General features: G+C 39.0%; 1 protein-coding gene across 1 annotated transcript in view; it reads left to right on the plus strand.

The window, feature by feature from the left end:
• Positions 1–4,684: 4,684 nt before the first annotated feature.
• LOC103176348 (IQ domain-containing protein J) overlaps positions 4,685–20,210 on the plus strand; it is an 87,044-nt gene continuing 71,518 nt past the window's right edge. The window contains exons 1-2 of the mRNA XM_042339252.1: positions 4,685–4,723; positions 20,030–20,170. Coding sequence (XP_042195186.1) covers positions 20,162–20,170 — 9 coding nt within the window. The 5' untranslated portion in view covers positions 4,685–4,723; positions 20,030–20,161. The remainder of the gene's footprint in view (positions 4,724–20,029; positions 20,171–20,210) is intronic.

Consider the following 20,210-nt stretch of genomic DNA (forward strand, 5'->3'; position numbering starts at 1 on the left):
CTTATTATTTCACCTATGTTTTGCCATGTCAGGCATAGTTTGTTTTTCACTATCCACTGACCTCACTCGCTGAAGACCAATGTTTCCTTGATTCCACTGTCATTCAATTTTTGTGAAAGTATTTTTGTGATAACAATGGCTATCCTACACTTTGATTTCATTTCATGGACATGCAATTATGTTGGTTCTGTCCATAGAACAAAATTATCATAATAATAATCTTTGTATTTGATAGAGCACCTTTCATGTCCAGAGGACTTCACCAAGTGCTTCATATGATTTACTGTAAAGTATAGTGACTGTGAAGCTTTTAATTGTTTAATAGCAACAGATCATTACCACCTCCACCCTCCTGCCATCTCCAACAGAATAAGATAATTGAAGTTAATAAGAGGTAATTTTACATTAAAAGCAGAAAAAATTCATTCCAGAATTTGAGGGAGAAAAGTTATTTTTTTTTTTGGTTAATGAAATTACATTTTGCAGGAAAGCATTGAAATTCATTTTGAGAGTTATATTTGGAGGCTAATGCTTGATCTGTGTAATGATTGTTTGCAAAGAATGGCATCTACTGTATTACAATATGCAAAGCATTGAATTACAAGTTACCATTTAGTTCAGAAAACTAAGTCTTTTAAATTTAACCAAATAACTGTTAAGGGCAGATTTTCAACTGTATTTTAATGAGCCTTATATGAGCTCTGCAAAAGTAATTTAAAGAATTAGAACGTAAAAGCTTCTTTCAACAAAAATTCTCTGCATCGGGAGGTTTATCCCATGCAGGGAGGTGGTAAGGAATATAATCTGTTATCTCAAGCATTTTAATAACTCAAATTATCTTTGTGTCTGAATAGCATAATAATCGGAATTACTCGTTTTCTCCTCGAAACATTGATTTGTGTCTAAAGCTTGAATGTTTGTGAAACTCAAATAGGAAATTCTAGTTTGTTAGCAAAAATAGACAATTGCTGCATTGCAAACCTCACTAGGTTCTATGGCATAGAGATTTTGTCGTGGCTCAACCGGACTGTTTTCATGTGTTTGCATGTGAGATCCACATACTGAGTACAATGCGGGGATGGGGTAGAATTTCACTGGTTGGTAAAATTTAACGACTTGCTATTACAAGCTTTAAAGGGGACTCTAATGATGAACACACCAAAGGCAATCGATAACTTTACCAATCCGTGGAACTTCAGGATTGCTACACAGCATCATAGAACATTTATAGCATAGAAATAAGGCTTTCGCCCATCCATGTATGTTCTGGTGCCACCCTCGCCCACTAAAACTACTTATTCCATTCTGTTGCTAGGCTTTTCTCCCATATTCTTCAGTATTTACTTCAAGTGTTTAGTCAATAATGTTATGGACAAAACTTCAACAGCTGTTTGTTATAAAGCCATTATATGTTTTAACTCTGTGTGAAACAAGTAGCCTTCCTTTCTTCTGTTTCCTCAATTTACATTCTCTTTTTACTGACTCCCTGATCGGTGGAAGTAATACTGCACTATGTTATCCTATCAATGGTGATTGCACAGCATTTTGCTTTTCTTGATTAACCAGCACATCTTAGTGCCGTGTTAGTGCTGTTCTGATTACCACCTGTAATTACCTTTGACAGTAATGAACTACAAGAAGTTATGTGACGCTAAAATAGCTTTTGTGAAATGAATAATGTATGATTTCTTAGCAATAATTAAGAACTCATTTTGTGTAAGTACACACAGGAAGCTAAATGTAATTTTTCCAACAAAATGTAATCGGGTTGTGAATTTTTTTGGAAAAAATATGTACAACTTCGAAACCTTTCAGCGGATGCAACACTGGCGGATGTAAGCGGCTACAAGAAGAGAATAATAATAACAATCCTTGCATTTGATATAGCGCTTTTCACGTCGGGAGGACGTCCCAAAGTGCTTCACAGAACACACTGTAAAATGAATTGACTGTATATCTGTGGGCGAACGCGGCAGCCAATTGCGCGCACAGAAACTGAATTCTTGCAGCAATGAACGTTCTGAGTGTCGATACCTAATAACTGAATTATTCATCTACCTGGATAAATCTTTATGTGCGCCTTGGTGAGGGATGGAGAATAATGCCCTTTGCACCAGTTTTATATCAAGTGCTTCCAAATGTGGAATAGACGTACAATAAAGCTGCATGTTCGTGGCCCTATGGTATGATGACACTTTCCCCATAATACCCATCCATTTTGAGTGAGACTTTCAAATTTGATTGCGAATGATGACTTTTTTGTTATTACGCATTGTGCCCAGCAGCAGCTAAATCAAACCTGGCTGACGTGCTTCACATCAGAGATTTGTAGCCACCACAGAGAAGAGACTGTTGTATACACTGTACTGCTGCTCACTGATGCTATTTGTTCCAGATTTTGGTTTAGGTAAAGCAAGGAGTTTCTGATCTTGTCCAAGCCAAAAATTGTCCATCTAAATTGATTATTCACTACATGGGGCTGTTTGTGTGACATTGCTATGTGCACAAATTGGCTGTGGTTCGTTTTCTTTCAAATACGTAGACACTTGGCAGCAATTACCTGTGAAGTGCTTTGAGACATTTTGATATTATAGGTATTCTATCAAATGCAAAGATCATTATTAAGTGTAATTGGGATTTCAGAATGGTGTGCACGGATTTAAAGCACATGATTTGAATGATTCATAGTTAAACCACATCAAAATGTTGGTTACCAATAGCAGCATGTTTAAACAATAAGAGCTAATCTAACAGTTTCAGCTTTGGTAAGAATTGGCAATCATTCAGAGTCATTCAAAGTTGGGTGGACCAACTCCTACCACAAAGGCAGCGTCAAATAAAAAAAAAAGCCAAAAATACACCAAAAAGCAGATAAGAACAGTGAAAGTGATCAATGGAAACAAAAGGAGGCTGTTTATTGCAGATTTTAGAAATGTCAAGTTCTAATATGTACAGAACTAATAAAGCAATACCAGACAAAACATGACTAAAACATGTTCCTGTATTATTAGTTTACATAAATATGAATGATCCAAATATGAATGATCTAACTTATGGCCATGTTGCCTGATAAAGACTCCATCGCTTGCTTTTAATTGAACCGCTTGCTTTTAATTGTAAGAAGAACATTACTGTAACTGTCATAATTTTGCTTGTCAGCAAATTTTAATTGCTAGGGATCTCTAAATCCCCAGCCTTAGAATAGCAGTGTTGGAAAACTGAATATAAGGTTTGCTAATGTCCTTTGTAAGTTATCTATCACAAATGCAACAAGAAGGGCTCAGAGCAAGATGCATTACAATCGAAAAATCTAGTTATAGCGATCGGGTAAATTGGGAATGGGTAAGGTTTCCTTCAATACATCAACTCCTATAGATGTTACGTAATACGTTTAAGAGACGATCTGCACTTGTGGTTCTGGAAGAACTAGTTTTCCCAACTAATGAAGCTAAATATTTTTCTGTTACCAATTATCTTCTCGCTATGATTCTCATCAGAAAACAATTATTGGCAAAATGACACCAAGAAGTGGCTGTGTTCAGCCTTCCAGTATAGGGGAAATGTTAATTGTTTTTAAGGGATGTTGCATGCAGCAAACATGTTTGCTGAAGTTCTTATTACAACAACAACTTGCATTTATATAGCGCCCTTCACACAGGGTGGGGGAACTGGAACCCTTTCCTGTTTGGGGGCGCATGTAGACAGTCAACGTGGTGCCTGAAGACCTTCATTGGCTGTGCCTTCGGTCACCTCACACCCCCACCCACCCCTGCCTCAGTGCCGTGCTGCACCACTGCCCTCCGGGACGCCATCCTGCATGAGGGGGGGGGGGGGGGGGCGGGGGCCAGATAAACACAAGTTGTTGTTGTTGAAACTGCATGATGTGTTGACGTCCACAGGATGTGGTGAAGTTTACAAAGAAAAACGTTGCTCAAACCAGTTTGTTTTTGTACTATTGCTAGAGCCTTAACCTGAATACTCACTCAGCTGGTGAGATATCCAGATTGATTACCTGGCAGGAAATGTTGGGTACTTTGTGCAAATAACACTCGAGTGAATTCGCAGCACTGTGCAAGTTGGCTGCAAGTTAACGCATCACTTAAATCTGCGCTATTGGGGCTTTCTTAATTCGCCCTCTGGAGAAGCGGTCAGAGACTGCTAAGCCAGCACTGCGGAGTAATGATTGATGTTGATTCCCAGATTAAAATGACTCCATTCTGAGCGATCAGTGGCATGAATCACAAGAACAGCAACTTCCATGTTGCCTGATAAAGAGCCAGGATGTGTGCTTGAGGACTGCCGACACCTTCAGTATTTATGGATCAAACTAACGAGCTCAGGGATTACTTTAGTATTTATTTTCCAAAGGGTGTTGCAATCCGACACTAGTTAGCAGACATGAATGCAATCGAACATTTCACAGATTGATTTTAAGAACCTTAATGATTTTTTTTTGCTTACGACGTCTCAGTTGTTTTTTTATTCATTCCTCAGTTAGAGCGAACATGCTTTGTGCTGTGTAGGAATTGCTGTGGCCATGATCTGTTACTGAAATAGCTGCACTGAAATTATCTTAAGTAGAAATTCGGACATAGCCAGAGACAAGCTATTTGTTGTGCTTTCCTCCACGAACATATACAAGTTTACTGTGCGTGTGTAGACTGTTGTATAGAATAAGACTGCATTGATCAAGACTTCTAATTTGTTCCTGCAGGTTTATCAGGTAATATAACCTTTATTCTTGCAATTGTCCAAAGTGTTTAAAGACTACTACAAACTGCATGTGCATGTGTTGTTTCCCATAGAGAAAATCTGTATTGTTTGATAATAACCTGGTATAGTTCATGAGATGCTCTCTTCCAAATCAAACTTGGAGTTTAAATTAATGCAGAAATTCATTAATGTTTGATTGGACTGTTTTATATTTATTGCTATTTGTTTGTTTAAGAGGATACAGTGCATTAACCTTAAACACCCCCCCTTTTCATTTATTTGCGTTTGACTGAAAGAGCACATTTTATTCACTATAATGCCAGTGGGTCATCAGGTCTGTCAGATTGAGCTGGGATGTGGGGTATCATTTCAGGATGAGCACATTTTCAATGATGGTCGGCGGGGTAGAGGGGAGAAGAGGACAATTTTGCTGCAGATAGTTTATTGTGACAAGAGGAAAACTGTATGTAATTGAGAGGTCAGTTTGCAGTCGCTGTTATTGAACTGCTCAGTCCCATTTATTATGCAATTAAATTGAGTTTGTCCCCCCACTCCATCACAATATGCTAAATGACTGTTTGTGGAACGCTGCTGTGCGTAATTGGCTGCCGCGTTTTGCCCACAAATATAGTCAATTCACTTTACAGTATATCCTGTGAAGTGCTTTAAGACGTCTCATGCATGATAAAACACTGTACCAAATGCAAGGATTATTATTATTATCCATTTTGTATTCAACCATTTTCATAGATATAAAGTGTTGAAAGCAAATTTGACATTAGATGTATCTGAAGTCCAATTATCAAAGCCACTGTTTGAGTTAAACACCCTCTGCTTGTCTTCATCTGAGCATAACTGTAGTTTTTCATCAAAACATCATTAGCAACTCTATTCCAATGTTTCTATTTATGTCAAGGGAAGCCGCTCAAACAGCAACGATGCATTCACCAATAGGACAGACTAATGTGCTAAACAGGATTCCATTAAAACTACAATCACTGTACTGATAGAGATGATGCATTCCTCGACAAGATCCTGACCTGGTTTGTATCGAAGAAGAAAAGGCAAAATACTACAGATGCTGAAAATCTGAAATAAAAACAGAAGTCACTGGGAGCACTCAGCAGGTCAGGCAGCATCTATGGAGAGAGGAAAATGAGTTAACTTTTCAGGTTGTAGCACTTTCTGGCAAGCTTTCCCACTGCTTGTCCAGCTAGGACCACCCTACCTATTAGGGCTTGCAGCGTTAACCAGGAGACGAGTGGGATGACTCCAGTGACTGGTTTGTCTTTCCGAGTGTCTCCAATGAGCCAGGCTGTGCTGTGCTGTCATCAGCAATGCCCTGGAATACTGGAGCCAGTTCAGCTTCAAGGAGACCCTGCTTTACCCCCACCCCCCATGAGGATTGTCACTAGTTGGTCATTCGATGTCCGACAAGCGCAGGTTTGACCCTCACGAGGTGGATGGTGGGTACCAGGCACTCCCTGCGAGCTTTCTGGTGGGCAGCACAGTTCAGCATGAAATGCGTGAGAGTATTGCCACCATCTTCCTGCCCGCAGCTCAAGCACACTTCCCTTCCCATTGAGCGATGGTTCCACCAATCGGAGGAGCAAAGTTTAAGCAGCAGCTGCTTACCTCTGTGCAAGTCGATCGAGATACTACGCAGTTCCCATCGCTCTTCCAAGACACTTACACCTTTTGGGCCAATATCCTTCAAACTGGGAATAATCTGATCTGTGTAATAAGTGTGAAGCAATGGTGAAGTCATTGAGTACAGCAAATTTAAGCATTCATGCTTAAACCTGGTAAGTTTGTATTCCAAGGAATGTTTGCTAACTTAATTACTAAAGGCTGCTGCACGAAAGGACTCTCACAGCCCTGCTGGGAGCTGAAAAGCCTCTTGATATTGGCTGCGATTGCCATGATCAACAATAGTTGGCTCCATGTCAACTGTAATAAATCTGCAAAGATGAGTCTGCAGACCCCCCGATAAATGTACAAACCTTCAAAAATGAAGGGCCAATTTTCGCGAACCTGTGGGAGAATAACCTGACGTTGAATAAAGATTTGCTTGGCAATCTTATCGAGAGAGCCAACTGGGAATGTTTCCAAGAGCCGAGTGTGGAAATTCACGAGGCTGCTTATGTATATCTTTGGCCTCGCTCAACAAAAACAAATCTAGATATCCTGCCAGGGCTGTGTGTTCGGTTTCAATGGTAGCACCACACAATCCCTTTGTACGTTAAAAAGAAATTCCTGGACTTTTACATCTATCGACGGCTAATTTCAAACATTAAGCTCCTCTTCCAATGTTGGAATCGGTTCTCTTTCACTAACGCCAACAGAAAAATCAGCCACGATCCGAACGGAAAGCCTGGCCAGCCCTCGAGTGCATATACACGATACAAATACAAGCAGACACAAACATGATGTAGCATTTAGTCACAGTTGTTACCTGACTGGTTGACCCAGCCTCAAGATTGATACTTTAATTAAGAAATGCTCAGACGTAGCAAGAAATGCGCAGGAAAGTGCAGTTGTTTCGTCTTTTGGGACGACCTTAATCTGTGTGCAATTCACCTATGAATGTGTAGAGCGTCCAGGCCATTATATCTGGGAAACAAAACCATTAGGAAGTCGGTAGAATGACCCACATAGACATGCCAAACTATACTTTGTGCAAAACATTTCTCCAAGCTGTGTTTTTTTAAAATAATGCTTTTCTGTCAGCAGCCTGAGCGGTAATAGGATAGATATATGTCTTGCTCTATTTGTTATATGTCCCAATTTGGTACTGTGACTCGATGGTTAATGGTTCTGGAGCCAGGTGAATGCGATACTGAAAGGAAGTGATGCCTGACCCTCTGAGTTATGATACATGTCTCAGTGGTGATTAAGTCAAGTCACACTGGACCAAGTGAAGAATGATGCGTGACCCGGGATTGCTAATGGAGTGACCCGCATCTGAATGAAGAGTGATGCGCAACCCATTGAGGTTGAAGTCAAATAAACCCGGCCAAGCGAAAAGTAACTTGTGTCCCCAACGATCCTGAAAAAGTGCTGCCTGATCTACTTACTCGGCGGGGTGTGTAAAACCCAGTGATGCTCGAGTGAATCGTGCTGGATTGAATACGACCTGAAACCGACAGTGTGTTCGCAGGATTCTTGTGAGTATCAAAGACAATAACAGTCCGAAGAATATTGGCATCAGGTTTAAAAGAAACAAAGGGGCACGTCATTAAGTTGCATAAATCGAATCTGTCAGAACCCAACACGAGAAAAGAGTTTGGAGCGAGTTAATTCGAAAGAGCAATTTTCTAAGGAATCAATATGTGAGAGTGAATTAAGCAATTAGATGGTGATGTAGAGATTTGCAACACAGGAGAAAACCATTCTGTCCATCGTGCCCGAGTACTAGAATGGTGTAAAGTTTTTTCTTTCAGGATGAAGGTGGTTCAGTGCAAGCAAAAAGTTATGAGATCTAATTTGAGTTTAAACTGACTCATGAGAGGATGGAGCAGGTATCTAAAGGCAAAAGGCCTTCGTCGCTTTTGTTGTTGCATGTATGCAGCATTATTATTATTATTAATGTGCTTGACAGTCACCTTTTTCTTTAAATGTTACAGTATTTTCAAGCTGTAACATTTGTGAACAATGCCCAATGTGTTTCTGGTATTCTTGCAGAAGAAAGTGAGATGCATAGAAATGCGCACATAATCAACCCTCAACGTGTTGGAAGTACAGTACAGTTATTCTATCAGTAAGTAGGAACCCAGGTGTTAGTCGATTGGCGGATCACTTTTCCGGTGGTAATAATCCCTTCAATACAAAAAAATGCGGTCACTTAATCCACGACAGTTTGTGGGACGCTGCTGTGCGCAATTGGCTGCCCCTTTCGCCCACAAAATATACAGACAATTCACTTTACAGTATATTCTGTGAAGCACTTTTTTGATATAGCGCCTTATCACTTAAGACGTGATAAGGCGCGATATCAAATGCAAGGATTAATATTATCACAGTATATGGCTGTGATTTCACTCAATGAAACCCCAACTGCTGGACTTTGGCAACTCTCTTTCTTACGGAGCTGTTATTTCAGCACCACAGGTTCTCTTGATGTTAACGGATACCTTGCTTTCTTACCTGGGGTACCCTTTTCGGAACGACAATCAAAATCACTTAACGGTTGATATATTTGCTTGACATGTATGTAATACACATCGGGTTTCTTATTTTTTTGCTTCCCCCAAATCGGGGCTTTTTTGATCTCCGTCACACCTCTTAGAAACGCACGCCTTTCATTTTTGTAGCCATTATATTACAAATCAGAGCACGACCGTGACTTGGGAAAAGAAACCTTGGCTTCGGTGTAATTTTATGTGTTGCATTAATAGTGAAGTTCCCCAACTCGTGAGCTGGTTAATCGACTGCTTTGTGTTGCATTTGCAAATCGCACTCCTGATGCTCAGACCTTGCCCCGTGGTGGCTTATCAAAGAAATAGCTGGTTTGGAGATAATAATCATGACAGGATTGCTTGTTAGATTTGGAAACATTGCATAGTTTAATGCATATCGTTACTTCCAAGATAAACACCAGTGGAGCTCGAATAACACCAGTCGCCTCCTCACAGCTTGGGGTGTGTTTGTATTCCACCCTTAATGATCAAGCATTCATTTAGATACCGACACAAACAGGCTTTATATTTACCCCCTTATCCCCTCCCCTTTCCCCTATGTTCACCTGGTGAGCCCTAAAGCAGCACAATTGGCGAGGAGAGAATGTTCCTCCTTGTGTCTTTAATTAAAGGATGAAAGTTTGCCTCTTGGCTGCAGACTGCAGTGTGTGTGTGAGAGAGAGAGAGAGAGAGAGACAACACACTGTGCATTTTTCAACTATGACAAATCTGCTCCTCCTGTTCCCAGCAGCAGAGCCTCACCCCCCCATCCACCACCACCCCCACCCCCCGTACCTCCCATAAATCATAGTGACGTGGTCGCCAGTCAGTGCTTCTCCATCAAACCTCATGGCCGCTGCTGTCTGTCTCATGGCTGTCACATGCCATCAATACTCGCCCGCCTGACAAGACCTTGAAGGAATACATGCTTACTTATGTGTTTGGTTTTGCTTAGGCTTATAATAATAATAATAATAATAATCCTTGCATTTGATGCAGCGCCTTATCGCATCTTAAAGATGTCTCAAAGCGCTTCACAGGATATACTGTAAAGTGAATTGACTATATTTTGTGGGCGAAACGCAGCAACCGATTGCTCACATAAATACAAACCTCTCCATTTGTTAAACTGGCTGCTGTTAGTGTGAGCTAAGAAGCCTTTTATTATCAATCCTCGCCATCCGGTAATACTCGCTGCCGTTCATAGTACTTCAGTTGCACAGCATTCAGTGTTAAGCACTCAGAGGGAAGCATGTGTTCACTTCAGTTTACTTAAATTTGGAATTAAGGCAACCGAGAAGCTTGTTCTTATCGGAAATTTAATTTTCCTCTCCTTTGCAAGGTGATTTTGGTTTACAGATGCTGCATTGATGTAATGGGGCTGATTGGGAAGGTCTCCTTCAGGTTGCCATGTAATTATCGTCTTCAGTCCTTTAATTTGTTGTGCATAACCTCCAAAGCAATTGTGTCTTGCTATGCATCGATTCCTAGAACAAACATGTGAAAGCCTGTGTGTGTGGCCTTAATTACCTTTAAACCACAGAGCCACTGCAGTAGCAAGTTACCCTTAACCCTTTTCTTCTCCAGGACATTCCTTGTTCATGCCTCGAGTATCTCTGTGTAAATGTTACTACACGTGACTATAAAAGACTGTCATTTTGATACCCAAATTATTATAAGTAATCTACCTCTGAAGCCAGTTTTTGAAGTGCTGTTGACATTTTCATTACTCTTTCACTCCCAGTTTGCTTGCCTCATCACAATCTGTCTTGCTCTTAAATAAGCCTGCCTTATCTGTGCCTTCCACATAGTGTATGCTTTTAGTCGTTTTTCTCATTATGCATTTGGTTCTAATATTGCTGCAGCATTAATAATTTGCATGAATATGCAGTAAAATATGTAGTTGACATTTAGTCTTGGGTGTATGGTGAAAGGTTGGTTAACAAGAATGCATTGTCTTGTCAAGCATTGCTGTAAATTAAGGTTTAGAATCCATCAGGAATTTGTAAGCACATTGCAATGGGCTGGATCACTCCACATGCAAATGGCTTTTAAGCTTGTGAAATGTGTGCGGTGTAAGACAGGCATATATCACGATACTTGATGCTTTGCTTTACTGGTGATCAGAGGCAAGTGCGAAAAAAAACTTAAATGGTAATTCTGACCATTTTAACACTTGCCACTTGACATCCTGACAGTGATTTGCGGAATTCAAAATCAAAAATAAACAGTAATATTCGATAAAAATAACTGTGGGTGCCTGATCGTAAATAGATACTGGAAAGAAGAATTAAATCATTGTCTGAGACTGGAGTTAGCCAATGGGAACCCAAGTGTTTAGAGGACCTTCATTGACTCCACAAGAGTGCATCTTCACTCCAATCATTCTGCTTAGAATAAGGTTTTCTGATGACAATTAGTCTTTGTTCCAGTCAATAACACAGAAGGACAGGATATTCATAAGAGCAAAATGCGAATGGAAATTGAGCAATTAATATTGCATTCAAGCTCTTGGGAAAGTAAGTGGAAGCAATTATTGTTCCATTGTTCATTTTGCTTGATCCAGAAAGGAGAAACTTTGCACAATGTTCTTTTGGCTATTTAATTGTTGGGTAGAATCTGAGTTTGTAGATGTGGAGGACGTGAGGAGGGGGATGTTGGTGGGTTAGATGGTCTTTCCTTTTCCTTGCTTCTGTTATCTTAATGCTCCGAGACTCTGCCCTGTGGAAGGCTGCTGTATAAATGCAAGTTGTTGTTAATAGTGTAACGCACACTGTAAGGCCTTCCAATGACCGTACGTTCACCTCTAAGATCAGAAGGTTCTAACCCCACACTTTGAGCTCATCGTCCTGGCTCCATCCGCTCCAGTACAGTATTGAGGTGCAGTCCTTTTGGATGAGAGTTTAAACCGAGGATACCTTCTGTGGGTTTAGGTGAATTGATTTTTTTTAGCTATGTGCAATTGGCTGCCACGTTTTGCCCTCAAAATATACAGTCAATCCAATTTGCAGTATATTCTGAAGAGCTTTGACACGTCTCAATGACGTGACAGAGCGCTATATCACCTGGAAGAATTATATTATTATTAAGATTGAAAGAATCCATGATCGTTTTCAGCAAAAAGAGGAAGTTTCTTCTGGTGTCCTGGCTGATATTGGTGGTTATTCAAATCATTCACTCTCCTACAAAAGTAATCTCTGCACTTTACAGTATATCATGTAAAATGTCTTGAGATATCCTCCTGACATTAAAGGCACTATATTACATTGAAGGATTATTATTATTTTGGCCGTTTGTCAGATTATTATTATTTTGGCTGGTGCAAATAGCTGCTACACTGTCCTATAACAACAATCTTTACGATTGACAATTATCTGCGACGTGCTTTGACATGGCATAAGATGCTATAAAAATGCAAGTTGTTTCTTTCTCTTTACAGTATTTCACTAACGGCTTTGTTCGGCATCGTTACTGGGGCGTTATGAGACCTGGCGGAGCTGGGAACCACTACATTTTAAACCATTTTAATTTGAAGGCCAAGATCTACCGCAGCCAATTAGCCTGAATTGCAGCATTTTATGGTGGGGAGGAAAGGCAATGTGCATGGTTCATTACTGTCCAGGGACCACTGTTCTCATCCTCTTGTTTTCTTTGTTAAGCAACAGATTCAGTATTTACTAATTCTACATCATTTTAATGAGCGTCTCTCGAGAAATGGGAAGTTCATATTTCTTCATAATGGGCCCATCAGTCTCTTACAAACAAATCTAATAACGGCCTCCTTCGATTTCTTATTATGTGAGCCTGGTGTTAGTTATGTGAAGGGTTGATACTGTATTCTCAGTGGTATAAGAGGAAGTTCCCTCTTTTAGATATTAGTTAAAGCAGTGGGGTGGGATGGGGAGGGCAGGTGAGTTGAATCCTATAATAAATCCCGTAATCCTTGCTTTTGATATTGTACTTTATCGTGTCTTTGAGACGTCTCAAAGCGCTTCAGAGCTCCACTCCAAAGTGGATCACAGAAGAAAATTGGAGACAACCCTTCCATTCTCACCACCACCATGGGTTACAACTCTGTCTTTGACTAGATCTATCATTTGTACGAGCTGAAGCAATGTAGTCTGACAACATTTTGATGCTGTGTGTGTCTCTGGATTTATACCTGAGGTCTTTTATATGTGTCTGTCTGCAGGAAGAAAATTCTATTGTCCAAACAATGTGTAAAATTTTTCATATCAATCTGTCAGTTTTCACTTGGTGGGATGACGGTTGAAAGGCAGCGTTTTAAATTAAATACCCAGGCATGTGGTGGTAGGAAAGTTACTATTTTTGCTATTAATAAAATGACAAAGCCCACATAATGCACTTATAATTGCAAATGGTATTGCTTTGTCTTGTATGTTGAAAGATTAATTATGGCATTTTAATTATGGTTAATTACAGGTAATGGATGATTGTTTTCTTTCTGTACCTCAGTGCGTGAGTACTCTAACCTCACTTCTTCTACTGGGCGTAACGGGGATGGCTTTCTATGTACTCTTAGCTAATGGTATTATGACTTGTAGATATTTGGATCTCTAACCTCCTTATTGTTTCTGGTTCCCACATTAAGGGATTAACGGTCTGTTATCGTTCCATATGTGCTCCATATAGATCCGTGAACCCTTTTCCTTTGTAACAACATATAATATACATTCCATCCACAACATATACAGTCAATTCACTTTACGGTATATTCTGTGAAGCGCTTTGAGACGGCTCGAAGAGTCGTATAAGGCGCTGTGTCAAATGCAAGGATTATGATTATATAATTGAGAGGTTTTGACCTAGAAAACATCCCTTTTACAGTTGCCTCACCCGCTTCTAGGTGAGTGAAATTATAAGAAAAATTTAATTGCGAATTTAAATAGGCTCGATGACGTTTATTCAAACGTAGGTTGAAAGAGTTATCCTTGGAAATGGCTGAACCAATTCTTTCACCAACACAGCAGGCCATTTTCATCTCAGATCTGCTATAAATGGCTCAACATTGGCTATCATTCTTTACAGTGAATGATGCTTCTGACCTTTGTCGCTGGTGATGGTTAACAAGTATTTAATAGACAAAGTGATGCAATTTATGCTGCCAGCTACTTTTGTGGATTTGTTCCTCAATTGATTTTCTATTCGATGCAATATCCTTCCAGCAACAATCATTGAAAATGAATATCATTCAAAGTCACTTCTTTCACAGAGGAGAAATGATTGAGATTGATTTTTTTTCTTTGTTTGCGTCCGCAGTGGAATAACGCGGAATTTTCAATACCACGTACAGTATAACAATCGGTGGTTGTGTGTGTGGTGTATGTCCGTTTGAACGAGGTTGACATTTTCAACTTGCTTTTTCACACTTTCACGAAGAAAATTCATCTAATGGTGTCGGTTTCTCTAATTATGTCTGCCTGTGAATACAAGAGGTGACCCCAGTAACAAATATATAAATACTTCATACGTGACTTTCTTATATTGTATGGTTGCTTAATTTACAAGTGATTTACAAGTGAAATACCAGGCAATTGATAATAATTTAAAAGTAATTGATGCACTCAATGTTCCTCGCTGCTGAACACTTATTTATTGCCTCGACAACAATTGATCAAAGTCTTCCCGTGTATTTGCACGTTTAAGATAAAATGGACAAATTGAGAACCTTGTGCTCAGTTGTCGACCCATACGCTTCTCTTTTGATTAAAGGGATTGGGCTCTTTCAAGATACCAGGTTTCATTTTAAAGTGCTGCAAAATAGGCTCGGAACAGAAACTTCTCTATAGCAAAGAAATGATAAAAATGTTGCAGCTGCGTATTGTCTGATTCAACCAGACTTCTCAAATGTAAATGCAAAGGCAAGTAAGTGTTTCAGCCTCTAGTTTCGACTTTAGCATTTCTCTGCCAGCTTTGAGAAGAAGAGCATGGACACAAACCTACCATCTCGCTGCTCACGTCATCCATAAAGCATTTCAATCATTTCAGGCACCGACTCTATGGATTTTTCGGAAAATGAAAATATCCGAAGCCAGAATATTTCAGTCCACAGAAATTTGCACAGCATTAGATACTTCGATATAAGTAATGTACATCAATTATTCCTGTTGATATGGGTTTTTGTTCCATACGATAACAATTCATTCACTTTATTTATCTCAATGTTTATTTGACAACACAAACGATAATAATTCTTGCTTTTGATGTAGCTCCTTATCATGTCGTTAAAATATCTCCAGGCACTTCACTGGATTTACTGTAAAATGTAAATGGCAGTACATTTGTAGGCAAATAGGAAAGCTGATTTATGCACAGCAATGTCTCACAAACACCCATGAAGTGAATGACCTATTTTATCTGGGGGATTGCTACCCAAGGCACTGAGGGACAGGGAGTCTTTTTTTTTTAAACAGCGTTATGGGATCATTAATGGCCACCTGAACAGCCAGGCGGAACCTTGTTTTGACATCTCATTTGGAGGACCCACCTCAAGAAATGCAGCCCTCCTCCCTGCACTACAGTGTCGGCCTGGAATATAAGCTTAAAGTTTCATTTGAGGGCTTGAACTGGCAGACGCCCGACTCAGACGCAAGAGTGCTACCAGTTGGGCCAGGTTGACATCTGACTCTTGGATAGAAGGATGACTATTATAATAATAATAATAATAATCCTGGCATTTGATATAGCACCTCATCACATCTTCGAGACGTTTCAAAGCGCTTCACAGAATATACTGTAAGGTGAATTGATTGTGTATTTCGTGGGCATTAAATTGCATCACATTAATAAACTGCTCGTAATTCAATTCTCAGTACGTCCTACTGCAGGCCTGACTGATCACCTCAGAAAAATATCCATCGCATCTTAAGAAATATTTAAAGCAAAAATCATAAAGTAGAAATTCGCCCAAAAAACAGTCGCTACACTTTACAGTATATCCTGTGAAGTGCTTTGAGATGTCACAACAAAGTGATAAGGCGCTATATCAAATGCAAAGATTAACTTTATTATTATTAATGGTTTGTTAAAATATAGCTATTTAGCAAAGAGCTATTAACAATGTTGAAAAGCGAGTCTTGTTTATGTATGTAGTTGGTGTGGTGGAAGGAACGTGATCAAGGATACATCATTTTATTTGCGTTTCATGAATCTTATGTTGCATAAAAAATGGAGTTAACCGGAATTGTGATATTGCATTTTCTTCATGATAATAAAGCCGATTTCACAGATTTAAACAGTAATTGACGTGCAATTGAATCTTGCACCTGTGGTGATGCACTTCTGGTGGTGAATAAAAATTTAGCCTGCAGCTTATTTGAATTATTTTTTTCAGAGAACTATAATAGGTTATAGTGCAATGCTCAGTTGGCTTGAAGTTTATCTGAAATAAAAATATAAAGCTAAATGCTATAATAGCTAACAGTAAAAAGAAAAGTACTCCTAAAATACGTAACTTTTGGATATACCCTTTTATTGCTGGCTACCACAGCTTTGGGTCTTCATTTACTTTTTGTGTTTTTGAAAAAAAAATGTAATGGTTTAAACATCTCTTCTTTCAATCTTCAATCATTAACTGTAATTTTAACGGCTGTCATTAATACTCTACGTTCTTCAGAACTCTTAAAATATGTATTTCTGTGACCGAAAAATTATTTGTGTCACATTTCCTACATTGACTATTATGAGATACAGCAGCAGAGAGGTATGGATCTGTGTATCTAGAAAGCTAAACTGAGTTACTTATTTAACTCGGAGTTGTGACTGCAGTCAGGCGATATTCTCCACTCATGCTTGCATTCACTGTCAGTTCTTTTCATTTATAACTTTAACATCGCTGACCTTTGAGAGTCACATTTCAGAATACAGCACACATTGCCAACGTTTTAGTTAGCTGAGAGAATTATCATTTCCCATAAGACTAATCCTAGTCGACTGAAAATTGTAGTCATTACTTGTAAGCAAGCCAGTGAAATATAGAAGCACAAGTTTCCAGTATAATACCTCGAGGTATAATCCCAATGACACAAACCTATGAGGACATCTGAATTAGAAATTGCAGACCAATTATAAAGCTATTTTGGTATCGCTCATCTCCTTGAGGTTCCTAAAATATAATGGTTTTTATATCAGATAATTGAGGAAACAAAATGAATAAGTACCATTTACTTACAAAACATTATTGTAGTTGTCTGATCCAGTCTTTAGTGGCATAAGTAGAATGAGAATGCAATGACTAAATATCGGCTTTTTTTAAAACTGGTGATGGGGACATTCGCCTACAAAATGCACAGTCACTACATTTACAGTAAAAAAAAAAATCCTGTGAAGCACTTGAGAAAACATTCTGACGTACAAGATGCTACATCAAATGCAGGAATTATTAAAATTTTATTGTGTAAGATAATAAACAGAAGACAATACATTACAAGTGGGATGGAAATACTTAATGTATCTGATATTCTCAGGATGCACCTTAACACTGAGCAGTATAACATCATTCCAAAACACATCCCCACTATGCCCAATAACAATAATAATAATATTTATATTTAATATTGTGCCTTTCACATCAGGACATCTCAAAGCACATCACAAGGCAATAATAATAATAATCTTTGCGTTTGATACAGCGCCTTATCACATCTTCGAGACATCTCAAAGCGTTTCACAGAACATACTGTAAAGTGAATTGACTGTGTGTATTGAATAATTCAGCGACTGTCCTACCTGTTTTGGCACAACCCACAGTTTTAGTAAGCGATGTAGCTTGTCAGTAGCACATCAATTCACAACTGCAATCTTTTGTATGCAGCATGTCCGCAGTGCCAGGAGATGGAAATAAGTATAATTGTCCACGCTGTCTTTACTGCCAATTTGCAAACCGCTGTACATGGGCGAGAGAGGGTGGGAGGAAGGCAAATAGATTTTTCATGAATGCAAATTACAAATTAACTCACGGATTTGATGGAATAACTAGAACACTTTGCGACAGATTTTTTTTAACAAATTGAAGAAATAAACTACAGTTTTTAATAAATAAACCCTATCTTGTTGAGATATACTTCACAAAGTCAGTTAAAAATAATAATCATCCTTGCATTTGATATAGCGCCTTATCACATCTTCGAGACATCTCAATGTGTTTCAGAGAATATACTGTAAAGTGGAGTGACTGTGTATTTTGTACACATTGTTTGCATTGAGTGACCACGTTATTATTATTATTATATTAAAAAAATCACACGTAAAAAATCAAGTGTGTGTGGAGCCGGTTTGGGGGTTGTGGGGTGGAAGGAAAGAAGAGTTTCTGTTTTAATTGTGTCTTCGATGCAGTGATTTGGTATCATCAAAACTTTGCGGATTGACGTTTGTTCTTGAATCACTTGAATTTCTAGCTACAGGAGTTCTCTCCCACCCACAGACTCCAGCAGCTGTTGCTTGTACTGTAACAACCTGATGTAATTTTATAGATATTTTTGTCATGTTGCAGCTGAATCATTTTCTCTTACCGTTGCTTATTGTGTAAGAATTGAATTATGAAGGTAGCAAATGAATTGAACAGATGCTGCAATTCATTTATGGATCAGAGTAAGTTTATTCTCCCACTGAGCTATAAAAAAAAACTGCTCTAAATACTATCAGAGATAGAAAGATACAAGGAAACATACAGCTGGTGCGATTGGATTGTAAAATATTTATAAATCGAAAGATTAATAGTAATAATAATAATAAACCTCGCACTTGATTTTGCACCTTTTACGTCAGGAGGACGTCTCAAAGTGCTTCACAGAATATACTGTAAAGTGTAGTAACTGTGTGATTATGAGCAAAGTGCCAGGTACAGAAGTTAAGTTAAATAGATTCGGGAAAAAAAAGCACGTTTCAAAATAGAGAGAGGATGGGAAAGGAAAGTGTGATGGCGCATTGAGCAGAATTGAGCTGTTCAAAATGTATTTTTAATTAAGTTTTTTTAATCATTTCTGTTCGCATATGTTGCAGTAACTTCAAATATAATGTGAGTGAGTAGGTTTGCAACTCAGACTCATCACACGAGCGAAACATATCCCTAACGGATTCATCCAAGTCAGACATCCTTGGCGCTATAACAAATGCAAAGATTATTATTATGATTATTATTCCCCCCTCCCCCCAATCTTCCTTGAATGAAAACCCGTTCAGTTTTGCTGAGTATCTTTGTGAGTCTCTTCATAATCAAGCTCCAACTCATTCAATCCTTTCTCTCTCTCTTTCTCTCTTCCCTCGGATGTCCTCACGACATGAAAGGCGCTGCGCAATTTAATTTGTTGTTGTCGTTCCCTGAAATCTCTTGGAATTGGCCAATGGTTCAGTATACCTTTTGAGGTAATTAAAAACTGCCATTTGCAAAGCTCTCCGAGACGTTACTCAAAGTGAAGGGCGGAAAATAAATGCAAGTTGCCGTCCATAATTGCAGCTGATGCGATGAAAATAGCGATGGGTAATTAACACATCATTAAAACGAGTGACCTTATGATAATTAACACATTGACAGGACCCCAGGTGTGCCCAACCCCATCGCCCCCCCTCTCTTTCGCATCTTTCTCATGGTCATGGCTGACAAAGCAGCTGAGTATTAGACTCCTGGGGATCATTCCCTGCTGCCTTCAGATACTGATAGATTTCCTAGGATTTTTTTCCAGTCCAAATTCTTAACCGTACTTCGTCTCCTGGCAGATTCTTTGTACTTTTCCTCTCCCATTCTGCTGCTCTCATCCAATCTGTTAATTGACCTATTTTCATCCCCCTCTACCACTGTTTATCTTGTCCCTGGATTGACCTGTGCAATTGTTTAGCTACCTTTCTCAACAAGCATACATACACATATTTGTAGTGTTTGCACAGAAACTCACAGGTTTGGCGCAGAATGTTAGAGGGTATTATATAATTTGATTCTGATCAATACAGTACATTGGTTCGATCCTTCTTCAGTTACAGAAGCACTTCCTTTTTTTGGTTGTGTGTCAGTACAAGGTTGAATTGCTGAAATGTATATATAGATATGTGTGTAGCTTTTCATAATGCTGTGTTTAATATTTATGAGCATCTACAGTATATTGCCTTTTGTTTTCCTTTTGCAGTATTCCAAGAGCGTGGCTTGCCTTGCTGCACTGAAGACTCCCTTAACCACAGAGGATAGCACTCCCGGTTCCATCTATCTTCATCTGGCAAAGCATTTAACTCCCAAAGGTGTCAATCAGCTCTATGGCACAATGTCTTTTGTGAGTATGTTTCATCTTTCATTGGGGGGCCCTGAATAGA

This window comes from Callorhinchus milii, unplaced genomic scaffold (genome assembly GCF_018977255.1).
Source record: "Callorhinchus milii isolate IMCB2004 unplaced genomic scaffold, IMCB_Cmil_1.0 Scaffold11, whole genome shotgun sequence".
In the NCBI taxonomy this organism is placed as follows: domain Eukaryota; kingdom Metazoa; phylum Chordata; class Chondrichthyes; order Chimaeriformes; family Callorhinchidae; genus Callorhinchus; species Callorhinchus milii.